At 51.1% G+C, this 12080-nt stretch overlaps 1 protein-coding gene across 1 annotated transcript; it reads right to left on the minus strand.

Annotated features, from left to right (window-relative positions):
* GRPEL1 (GrpE like 1, mitochondrial) lies at window positions 1–11828 on the minus strand. Its single transcript, XM_059066245.2, has 4 exons — window positions 11695–11828; window positions 9152–9314; window positions 7722–7803; window positions 1–1168 (listed from the first exon to the last, which is right to left on the minus strand). Exons 1-4 carry the CDS (start codon window positions 11787–11789, stop codon window positions 822–824), a joined length of 687 nt encoding a protein of 228 aa, XP_058922228.1. The 5' UTR covers window positions 11790–11828; the 3' UTR covers window positions 1–821.
* Between the last annotated feature and the right edge of the window lie 252 nt (window positions 11829–12080).

Raw genomic sequence — 12080 nt, forward strand, 5'->3', positions numbered from 1 at the left:
TAGGAAAATAAACAACAGGGCTTTAATCCTCTGAAATAAAATTGTAAATTTAACATTTAAAACATACCAAGCACACAGCCCTCAGACTTCTAAGAGAGGCCATCTTACTAGGGAAAGTACCTTCTGGTCATTAGTAACTAGCTGGGTATAGATTTAAACCTTTCTGTAAAGAGACGGACCAAACAGGACGAAAGTAACCGAGTGCGTCACATTCAGTTACCGGCAAAATAAGGAGGTGAGGACGTCTGGGTGTGCCCGCTGGGCTCTCTCCCATCTCCCAAAGCCAGAAGACGATCGCTCTTAGCAGCGAGACGGTGACTGATCATAAACGAACTCAAACACGTTCTTCACCAAGGGCATCGTACAATTTTTCTTAGCAAGAAAATTGTTTAGACTCTTGCCTTGCCTTCCCCGAGTGACAGGTGGGCTGGGCTAAGCAGTCCCGGAGCTCGCGCGCTACAGTGAGACGCAGAGGACGCAGTGCAGCCGGCGCAGCCCGCTAGCAAACAGCAGGATTCCCGCAGGCCTTTTATTCATTTGAGATACTCGAGCGTCACCAGGGTTTGAGCAGACACGGTGTGTCTCCTGACCCCCCAGGGTCCGGTAGCATCCCGCCGGCCTGTCCCGTGAGCACGTGGAACTAGTAACTCCCGAATGTTCATTAACACAGCTGTGCACCTGGCTTACTTCCTGTCCAGCCACTGGTCACTAAAGCCTGGCAACAAGGTTTAGGAAAAGGTCACAAGCACCCGCAGCGGAGAAAAGATGCAGCGGCCCGAGTCGGTGAGCGATCGTCAAAGCCGCGGGGCCCACGAGGGCCGCTACGCCGCCTTCACCACCCCAACCAGGGCGGGCCTCAGGGTGCGCCCGTGCAGCTTGTACCCCACTTTGTTAACGAGCGCCACCGTGCCGGGCTCCTTGCCCTCAACCGGCGTGTGGAACAAGGCCTCGTGCTCGTAGGGGTCGAACTTGGCCCCCATGGGGTTCAGCCGGAGTAAGCCGTGCTTCCTGAACACCTTCTGGATCTGGACCTCAGTCATCACGAGCCCCTCGTAGAGGTTCTTCAGGTGCGGGTTATCGTCTCTAATCTCCTCCTCTGGGACACACTGTGTGGCCTTCTCCAGAATGTCTGCCACCTCCAGCAAGTCCTTGCAGAAGCCCTGAATGCCTGCACGAAGTCAAAGAAGAACAGCATTTGCGTTCTGTATCAACTGCACGGGCAATTCAAAACCGTAAGCCCCGTTTAAGTCACACGCGGGCTATTTAATGACACCTTTTCAGATCACTAGTTTGCCCTACAATTTCAGTGGCTGGATTAAAAAACAGACAAACTTTTCTGGGGTTTAGACAAAAGCCAATGAGGTATAAAGACCAGCAGCTGAAAACCTGCAGAACCACCATCAGTCCTGCTCCAGGCTAAGAGGACATGCAAACCCCGGAGCACGTCGTTCCCGCAGACAGTAGGGCCAGGAAGGGGCCCAGGTGGCCGCCTCAGCTAAAGAGCACGGGGCCTGGGGCCACATCCCCGGCTGTCACCGAACTGCCCGTGTAATCCTGGTTAACCTCTCTGGGTCCCAGCTTCTTTGGTTATGAAACGGGGCTAACAGTACCTAACACAGTGAGGTTGTGAGGACAAAACCACACACACACAGAGCACCTAGAACACTAAGTACTCAATACACATGAGCAGTTATTTGGCAGCGTGGGAGGTAAAAGTTACCGGGACACACCCCAAGGCTTAACCTTCATCTGACAGAAGAAATAACGTGTTAAAAAACTTGGCGTAAACACAAACGTTTGTGGTTCCAAGACAATGCTGCAGCTGCTGAACGGAGGAGGCCAGGGCGGAGATGAGAGGCGCACACCGGCTCAGCTCCCCCGGCCGCCCCGCCCCGCCCCGCCCCGGCCCTGGCCCTGGCCGTGCAGCAACCGGCGCGCTCCAGCGCGGCGCCCTCAAGTCTTCGCGGGTCTCGAAGCCTGTGCGCTTCGAAGGAGGCAGTGCTCGTTTCAGGCTTTACTCTTTCACACGGGGTTTGCACCCCACTGCTTTAAAATGAAGTTCAAATTCCACCCATCCGATAAAGATGGGAGCATCTATGAAGGGTTAACCCTGGGCTAGTTCCCGGGGAATGTCTGCCCGCATGGAACGTATGGTCTCTGAGACACGCGGGAAACGGTCACACAAGTGGCAGGTACAATCACGATGATACTTACACAAGGCGCACTCGTGAGTGCTGAGGACAGATTAACCTAAGGGACGTGGTTCGGCAGGGTAGGCGGAAGAGGATTCCGGGAACTGAGGCCTGGAGAGTCGCGGGGGAGCCACGCACTGGAGGAACTGAGGGCGGGCAGCCTACCAGGAAGATGCGGACGCGGAGTCGCTGAAGCTTCCCGATGGGGCAGTGGAATGGGTAGAGGTCTGCTGTGGCCACTCTGCCTGGGGATGGGGCAGGGACGCCAGAGCTGAAGCTGGCCTGGGGCAGAGCGGAGGCAGCAGGCACGAGCGGATGAACCAGAGCCCAGGCATCACCACTCGCTGGACGGCAGGGGAGTGAGCTTGAGGGAGGAGCGGGAGGTTCACACGCCCGACCTAGACACCCGGGTGGGCAACAGTATCACCTCCTCCAATGAGGAAGGAAGGAGGCACCGGCAGAGGGGAGAACCCAGTTTAAAACACGCCCGAGACATCCAGGGCCAGAACGCAGAAGCAGTGTCTGAGCCGGAAAGAGAAGCTGTGCATGGATATGCCGTTGAGACCGTGGGAGGGCAAGCTGGCAGGGGCGACGGCGAGAGGAGGCGAGGCCTCTGCTCCGAGCCCTGAAGAGCCCAGACACGTGGAGGGCGGCGGACTCACAGCCAGGGCGGGGGGTGACCAGAAAGGGGCAGAAGAACAGGAGCCGAGGCGACCGCGTCCAGGAACGAAGAGTGTTGCCAGAAGCAGCGAAGCGCCGTTGTTAAGGGGCCCGTGAGGGGAAAGCTGGGGCCCGCCACGGCAGCCTCTTGCCGGGTGCCGCCTTTATGAGCTCTGGGGGCACCAGATGCCAGTGCCAGGGGGCTGCCCACACGCGGAGGTGAGACTGACAACAGAGCCCCCTCCCCGCGGCTGCGTGATCCAAGCCACCGCCGCCGAGTCTGTCAACTCGGCAGCGCACGCGGGGGGACATCCCGCGGCTGGGGCAGGTCCGGCCTTCGCAGCTGTGCGCTCTGTGGGCACGCAGAGGCAGCGCCGGGGGCTGGGCTGCTCCCACAGCTCCCACAGCAGGTCCAGGCGCGTGACTACTCCGCTCCTGGTACTTGACCTCAGTGGATCTGCGCTGGTGGTTTTGCACACACAGCACCCGAGGGACCCCAGGGCCGACTGCCTGCATTCCCGCAGCGCAGACAGGGCCGAGGGCAGTGTGACAACAGCGCACTTTGTGAGCCCGCGCGACAGGTGACAGATGGCACCCCAGAGCACACTCCCCGGTAGATGGCTCTGGCGGAGGGATACCGAGTGGCTCCCCTTCCAGCGGGAGCGCTCCAATCCCGCCTGCCCCACAAGGCAGCTCAGAAACGCATCTGGGGGCCTCTATTCCAACAACTAGGGAGCAGGACCTGCCCCCAACAGGGCTGTGACAACCACAGAGCAGAGAGGAGTCCCCGCTCAAATCCAGTGCAGACTCTGGTCACCACACCACCAGTCACACCTCCTATCAAGTGGATAACGGCCAGGACACGATGAGGAAAGAGGCGGCAGGCATCCACACTAAAAACAGGCCTTGGGCCTTCCCTGGTGGTGCAGTGGTTAAGAATCCGCCTGCCAATGCACGGGACACGGGCTCGAGCCCTGGTCTGGGAAGATCCCACATGCCGCGGAGCAACTAAGCCCATGCACCACAACTACTGAGCCCGTGCTCTATAAAGCCCGCCAGCCACAACTACTGAGCCCACACTCCACAACAAGAGAAGCCACCACAATGAGAAGCCCGCGCACCGCAACAAAGATTAGCCCCCGCTCGCCACAACTAGAGAAAGCCTGTGCGCAGGAACAAAGACCCAATACTGCCAAAAATAAATTAAATTAAATCAAAAACTCACTACAAACAAGAGTCCAGGACCAGATGGCTTCACAGGCGAATCCTACCAAACACACAAAGAACCTATACCAATTCTTCTCAAACTCTTCCAAAAGACTGAAGAGGAAGGACACTATGAAGCCACCATCACCCTGATACCAAAACCAGACAGAGACACTACCAAAAAAGAAAATTACAGGCCAATATCTTTGATGAATACAGATGCAAAAATTCTCAACAAAATGTTAGCAAACCGAATCCAACAACACGTAAAAAAAGATCATATACCACAACCAAGTTGGATTCACCCCAGGGTCATAAGAATGGTTCAACGTATGCAAATCAATCAATGCGATACACCACATCAACAAAAGAGAAGACAAAAAGCACATGATCGTCTCAGTAGATGCAGAAAAAGCATCTGATAAAATCCAACAACCGTTCATGATAAAAACTCTTATGAAAGTAGGTACAGAGAAAACACCTCAACATAATTAAAGCTATTTACGACAAACACACAGCCAACATAATACTCAATGGTGAAAAGCTGAAAGCCTTCCTGCTAAAATCTGGAACAAGACAAGGATGCCCACTTTTACTTCTATTCAACAGAGTATTGGAAGTCCTAGCCACAGGAATCACACAAGAAAAAGAAATAAAAGGTATCGCAAATGGTAGGGAAGAAGTAGAATTGTCATTATATGCAGATGACATGATACTATATATATGTATATAAATATATTTATATATATATATATATATATATATATTTTTTTTTTTTTTTTTTTTTTCTTTGCGGTACGTGGGCCTCTCACATTGCGAAGCACAGGCTCCGGACGTGCAGGCTCAGCGGCCATGGCTCATGGGCCCAGCTGCTGCGCGGCATGTGGGATCTTCCTGGACCGGGGCATGAACCTGTGTCCCCTGCATTGGCAGGCGGACTCTCAACCACTGCGCCACCAGGGAAGCCCCATGATACTATATTTTGAAAACCCTAAAGACTCCACACAAAAACTACTAGAACTGATAAAGGAATTAAGCAAGGTAGCAGGATACAAGATTAACATACAGAAACTGGTTACATTTCTTTATACTAACAATGAAATATCAGAAAAGGAATGTAAAAAAAACCAATACCTCTTAAATCCCATCAAATAATACTCAGGAATAAACCTGACAAGGAGGTGAAAGACTCACATGCTGAGAACTATAAACCATTAGTAAAGGAAACTGAAGATGATTCAAAGAAATGGAAAGATATCCTGTGCTCTTGGACTGGAAGAATTAACATTGTTAAAATGGCCATACTACCCAAAGCAATCTACAGATTTAACGTGATCCCTATCAAATTACCCATGACATTTTCCACAGAACTTGAACAAATAATCCTAAAATTTATATGGAACCACAAGACTCAGAACTGCCAAAGCAATCCTGAGGAAAAAGAACAAAGCTGGAGGCATAACCCTCCCAGACTTCAGACAATACTACAAAGCTACAGTAATCAAAACAGCATGGTACTGGCACAACAAGAAACATATAGATCAATGGAACAGAATAGAGAGCCCAGCAATAAACCCACACACGTATGGTCAATTAACCTTTGACAAAAGAGACAAGAATATTCAATGGAAAAAAGACAGTCTGTTTAGCAAGTGGTGTTAGGAGAGTTGGACAGCCACAGGTCAATCAATGAAGTTAGAACACACCCTCTCACCATACACACAAATAAACTCAAAATGGCTTAAAGACCTAAATATAAGACAAGACACTGTAAAATTCCTATAAGAGAACATAGGCAAAACATTTTCTGACATAAATTGTACCAATGTCTTCTCATGTCAGTCTCCCAAGGCAATAGAGATAAAAGCAAAAATAAACAAATGGGTCCAATCAAACTTACAAGCTTTAGCACAGCAAAGGAAACTAAAAACAAAACAAAAAGACAACATACAGACTGGGAGAAAATATTTGCAAATGATGCAACCTACAAGGGCTTAATTTCCAAAATATACAAACAGCTCATAAAACTCAATAAAAAAAAAAACCAAACAACTCAATCAAAAAATGGGCAGAAGACCTAAACAGACATTTCTCCAAAGAAGACATACAGATGGCCAATAAGCACATGAAAAGATGCTCAACATCGCTAATTATTAGAGAAATGCAAATCAAAACTACAATGAGGTACCACTTCACTCCAGTCAGAATGGCCACCATTAAAAGGTCTACAAATAACAAATGCTGGAGAGGGTGTGGAGAAAAGGGAACCCTCCTATACTGTTGGTGGGAATGTAAACTGGTACAGCTACTATGGAGAACAGTATGGAGGTTCCTCAAAAAAACTAAAACTAGAGTTGCCACATGATCCAGCAATCCCACTCCTGGGCATACATCCAGACAAAACCATAATTCAAAAAGATACATGCACTCCTATGTTCACGGCTGCACTACTTACAATAGCCAAGACATGGAAACACGGAAATGTTCAATGACAGATGAATGGATAAAGAAGATGTGGTACATATGTATATTCAATGTAATATGACTCAGCCATAAAAAAAGGAACGAAATTATGCCATTTGCAGCAACACAGATGCAACTAGAGATTATCATACCAAGTGAAGTTAAGTCAGAAAGAGAAAGACAAATACCATATGATATCACTTATATGTGGAATCTAAAGTATGGCACAAATGAACCTATCTATGAAAGAGAAACAGACTCACAGACACAGAGAACAGACTTGTGGTGGACAAGGCAGGCAGGTGGGAAGGGATAGAGTGGGAGGTTGGGATGAGCAGATGCAAACTATTATATATGGAATGGATAAACAACAAGGTCCTGCTGTAGAGCACAGGGAATTACATTCAATATCCTGTGATAAACCATAATGGAAAAGAATATAAAAAGGAATATATATATGTATAATTGAATCACTTTGCTGTACAGCAGAAATTAACACAACATTGTACATCAACTATACTTCAATAAAATTTTTAAAAAAAGAGAGATTTGTTCTCTGTGTTGAATTCGGATCTTATCAATAGTTTCCACTGTGAGCACCCAAGGTCTTACTGTGAACCTGAGGTTCTGCATCTACAACAGGGGGACTGAAAGCTCCGTCCCCATAGGTACCCAAATGGTAAGCTTTTGGGTAATCAACACAACACAGCTGGGGTTGGGAGACGGGCCTCAGTGCCAGCGCCATTACCAGGTTTGTGCTGAATGGCAAGTCATTTCAGCCTCACTGATCTCAACTGTAAAGACAGGAAGGATGATGACCGAAACATACAAAGGTGACGATGCAGACAGAATCTGAGGAGGTCCTGAGTGAGTCCAATGTTAGGGCTGCTCCAGCTGAGGAACTGAACCTCACGGAGCCGACCTGCTCGTTACCTGCAGGCTCACACTGGGGTCTCGGTGTGGAAGAGCAAAGCACACGCTCCTCGTCGAAGGAATCACGCTCACCACTCCGAGTGCGAGTCGTAAGGGCAATTTTGCTCCTTCTAGACAACGGCTGACCCATCTCAAAACCCTGGAGGGAGTGCAACCTGCAGCCTCCCCACCTCCTCACGCGGCTGACCACTTTGCCTGGCGCTCTGGTACCCCCCTCCCTTGCCCCGTGCTTCCCCACGATCAATACCACGTAATGTTGCAAGTTACCATAGAGCTTCGCCTCCTCCACCAGCTTTTGGCTCCTCTGCCGCAAGTTCTCAGTATCTGCTAAAGCTCGCTTATACTTTTCCTTAAAAAAAAGAAAGGGAGAAAGAAACACTGATTCACCTGAATTAAATATGGAACAAATTCACAGGAAAGCATGCGTATCTGATGTAACAAACTCCAAGTCAAAACACAAATAACAGCTATCATCACATTTGAGATTCTGGGTTACAGACAGCTGCTGCTTAATAAACAGAAACAAATTAACCTGTGTCACTATTTCCACCAAGTGGGGAATAAGATGGCCAGGTGTTGCATATGCATATAGCCCCCAAGGCCGTTCTCACTCAGTGTATAGCTGGGGAAAGGACAAGGAAAGGCTTCTAGTTTCTCGCGGTTCCGATGGTTCTCCTCAAGGAAGGACCATTCATTCATTCCTCAGCAGAATCTCCAACTTTAGGGAACCCTAGAACCCCGGTTAGGGGCTGACCCGCCTCAGTTCCCACACGCTGAAGAGAGGTTTAGGAGAACAATGAACCTGAGTGGACAGCTTTGGCCTCTACGCCACAGAAGAGGAAAAACCCCATCAGTGAACCTTTGGTATTGTTAACACTGCCTAGATATGATTCAGTTGAACCATTTATTGTGTACTAATCATCTGAATTCTGGTATCGTCCTCATTTTGCACCAACTTTTCCTGTAATCTCATCCATCTCCCGGAATTTCTGTTTTTCGTGTGCACCAGGTTACTGTGTTCAGCCTTCAGGCGATTCCAGAGCCGTGGGTAAGAGAAAGGCCTCCCGGGCTCAGGCCCTCGCCCTGCCACTCAGTGGCCAGGTGACCCTGGGAAGTTTACCGAACCGCCCTGGACCCCGGTTTCCTCATCTGTAAACAGGGATATCAACAGCTGGCCGTGTCACAGAGTTGCTGTGAGAATATAAAGACAGGGCTGAGAAGCGCCCCGGCGCACAGCCCCTGACACCATCGTCAACGCTTAGCGAGCTCCGTCGGTGCCACTCTTGCCTTTCCACGTGGGGCCATCATCCGTACTACTGATCAGTTCACAGGACTCTTACCTCCCCAGGAGAGCACCACGTGGCCGTACCTCAGCCCCCCCACTCCTGTCCTTTCCTAAGACCAGCTTCAAGGGCCCTACAGAATAGTCTTCACCTGTAAAGACCATTTTAAGCCTCATTCAATATAACCTAGGTGGCACATAGAGATAACCCTCAGGACACCCAGAGCCACACAGGATTCGAGTTCCATCCCTTCTCCGGTAGTAACTTGCCGTAGGGCCCAGCCGGAGTCCTTGGACAACGATGGGATTGGTCTGGCTTCCGTCTCCGTGGCCACGGAGACCGGCCAGACGTCCTCGGAAGAGACTCACCTGGAGTTCGAGCGACCGCGCCCCCCACAAGAGCCCGCAGCCTCACCCTGGCCTCCTGTAGCTGCTCTTCCAGCTTGACCTTCTCCTCCATCAGGGTCTTCTCTGCAGAGCGCAGATCTGTCTTCTGCCCATTCTGACCCATGTCCTCTTCCAGGTTCTGGCCATTGTTCTTCTGTTTCGTAGCTGTGCACAGCAGTCGAGGACAGGACCTAAAGACAAGTCCAAACGCTAGAAATTAAAGATGATGGTTTTTTTGCTTCTTAAAGTCAGATATATGACTTCAGAAATCAGAGAATTTAAAACTATTTGCTACTGACTCATGGGGAGAAAGGATTTATTTTAGATTCAATAAAGGCAAACTGCATATGACATACAGAAGCTATAAGTCTTCTGCAACACATGCCTAAACTAATATGTCAGTGTACCAAGGCTATGGTACTAACCTCCTCTTCTCCCCTACTTTAAACATGTCCTTCTGAGATATGGTCACCCAGCCCCACCACACGGCAATGCAGCAGCTACTACTGGAGGCGAGGCCCAGTGCTGACGCTGACTACAAAGCCAGGGGAGCAGAGATCTTGCCCACAGGGTACTTCGATCATGCAAAAACGATATCTACACACAAAGAACCGTAACGTGAGTTTTGAAAGTGATAAAAGAGGAACCATGCTTTGGGAGGCTCAGAGTAGAATATTTCTAGCTTTGGGGAAATGGAAGGCAATGAAAGGGTTTGTGCAACAGGGCTTTGAAGGATAAGAGTTCACATACAGAGTCAGGAATGGATGAGACAGACGCACTTGAGGAAGAGGGAAGGGTTTGGACAAAGGCATGGAGGTTGGAAAGCACGGGACGGTATGTGCGGGGGAAATACAAAGAGCTCTACAACTAATGATGCAAAAGGGACTTCAAGGGTTACCCAACCTGATCCCCACATGAAAAAGGTTAAGGGAGAAACTCAAGGCCACAAAGCCATTAAGGAGTGATACACATCTCTGCACCAGGTCCAGTGGAGCTCTTAATTATGCCACAGTCCAACCTGAAAATAAACCACATGCGATTTCTTCCCAGGTTAAAAAAAACCGCCTCAATGGACAGGAAAGCTAGGAGTACGCAGAACATATGTACAAGGATGTTTACAGCAACTGGAAACAGATCGCTGGTCAGAAGGAGATGGCTGAACAAGCTGTTGCTTCCATGATCTGGAATACTGAGCAGCTACCAAATAGAATATGTTAAACTGCCATTTTTGGCTACACCACGGGTGTACTGTGCAGAAGAAATACAACTTAGAGAAATGCACAAAACACGACCCCGCTTTTATGAACTCAGACCAGAAATCCTGTGTAGGTACATGTGTCTGAGGCCCGCAAAGAGCAATAAGAGGATTCGTTAGTCTGTTACCCTGGCGGTGAAATGCAATAACCTTTTTACTGTTATTTTTACTTTCGTGATGAAAAAACCTGACAATCTGAAAACTGAGTGTGCTGTTGTGAAGCCTGCCTTTCTTCCTAGATGTCCTGACCTCTGGGTGCGACAGTCACCGCCATTCTACAGTTCACCTCCGCTCTGCCGACCCCCTCCTGGAGCGCCAGAGGCTCCCGCAGCAGCCAGAACGAGTCTTGCTTTGCTTTACAGGGAGGGAGACGGAGGCTCCGTGGGCTCAGTTACTCCGAAAGCTACGCATACAATTCAGCTCTCTAGACTCCCCAACTTGAGCCTCTTGCCACAAACCCAGTTCTCAGAGCAGAAATTCAGGCTGTCCTGGCAATTAATTCCAGATACAAAAATCACAAATTACTTGAGCCAAGAGGCCTTTTCACTCGGGCTTTCCCGGTGAGCTTGTTCCCACACGGTTCTGCACCATGTATCCGGCTGGAATCGCAGCTGCATCCCCGCGCACTACCGCAGTCCACGCTGCCTTGCCCGGTCTCCCCATCACTCAAGCAGCTCCTGCGGGGAAAAGCCCAGTTCCTGCCCTACGCAGCTTCTACCCAATCTGTCTTCTATCAGATAACCTGATTCTGGGAAGCTCCCCCAACGCAGAAGGTGCAGTGCACTCGCTAAACTAACTTACGAGACTAGACACTGAAAAAGCAGAAACCGCAGGTTTAAAAAAAAAAAAAAACACGAAAGAAGACAAGATGAGGGCACTGCCTCGTGACCCCCACCGCGGAGTCACCACTCCTGTCTAAATAAGCCGCTGTCCCCACAGCGGGGCAGACGCCGCTGCCCTTCTGACCTCAGGCTCCGGGGCACGCGGAGGTGGACGAGGACTCGGAACGAGCGGAAGGAGCCAGCGCGCCGCCGCCCCGCGCCCGGGGGACCCGCCCGCCTCGCGCCGGCCTGGGCTCGCGGGCGGCTCGGCGCGGCCTCGGGCTCGCGCGGGGTGCCGCCCCACCCTCCCCGGGCCCGCCGCGCGGGCAGCACGGGCAGCGAGGCCGCAGGGCAGCCAGGCGTTGTCCGCGCTCCGCGTGGGGGAACCGCCGCCCACAGCGTCCGGGCCTGAGCCGGGAAGGGCTCGGGTCGGAGCGGACGGGGGCGGCACGTGCGCCGCGCCCTTCCTCAGCCCGAGCAGCCGGCGCCCCTTACCTGAGAGACAACGCCAAAGCCGGGAGGCTGTGCCGCGCCAGCCTCACGCAACGAGCCGCCATCACTGCCGCCGGGCCTGCGCGCGCACGGGGCATGCGCGAAGGCGGCTGGCCCCGCCCCTCGGCCACCAGGACACTGGCGCAGACTCTGTGCTTCCTTCCCCCTCCCAACTACTTCCCCTCAGCCAATTCACCACCGCTTCTCCTCTGATGGACAGATCATACTCACCACTAATTGCCGGTCTTGGAGGAGCACTCTCGCCTCCCCCGGTGGGCGGAGTCTGAGGCTTTCCAGAGCCCGAGAAGGTGAGGAGGTGAAAGGTGAAGGAAACCGTGGGAGGAGGCTCTCCACGGAGGGGCGTGGTCAAAGGAAGAACCAATAGGGAG

The sequence above is a fragment of the Kogia breviceps genome, chromosome 6 (assembly GCF_026419965.1).
Source record: "Kogia breviceps isolate mKogBre1 chromosome 6, mKogBre1 haplotype 1, whole genome shotgun sequence".
NCBI lineage: Eukaryota > Metazoa > Chordata > Mammalia > Artiodactyla > Physeteridae > Kogia > Kogia breviceps.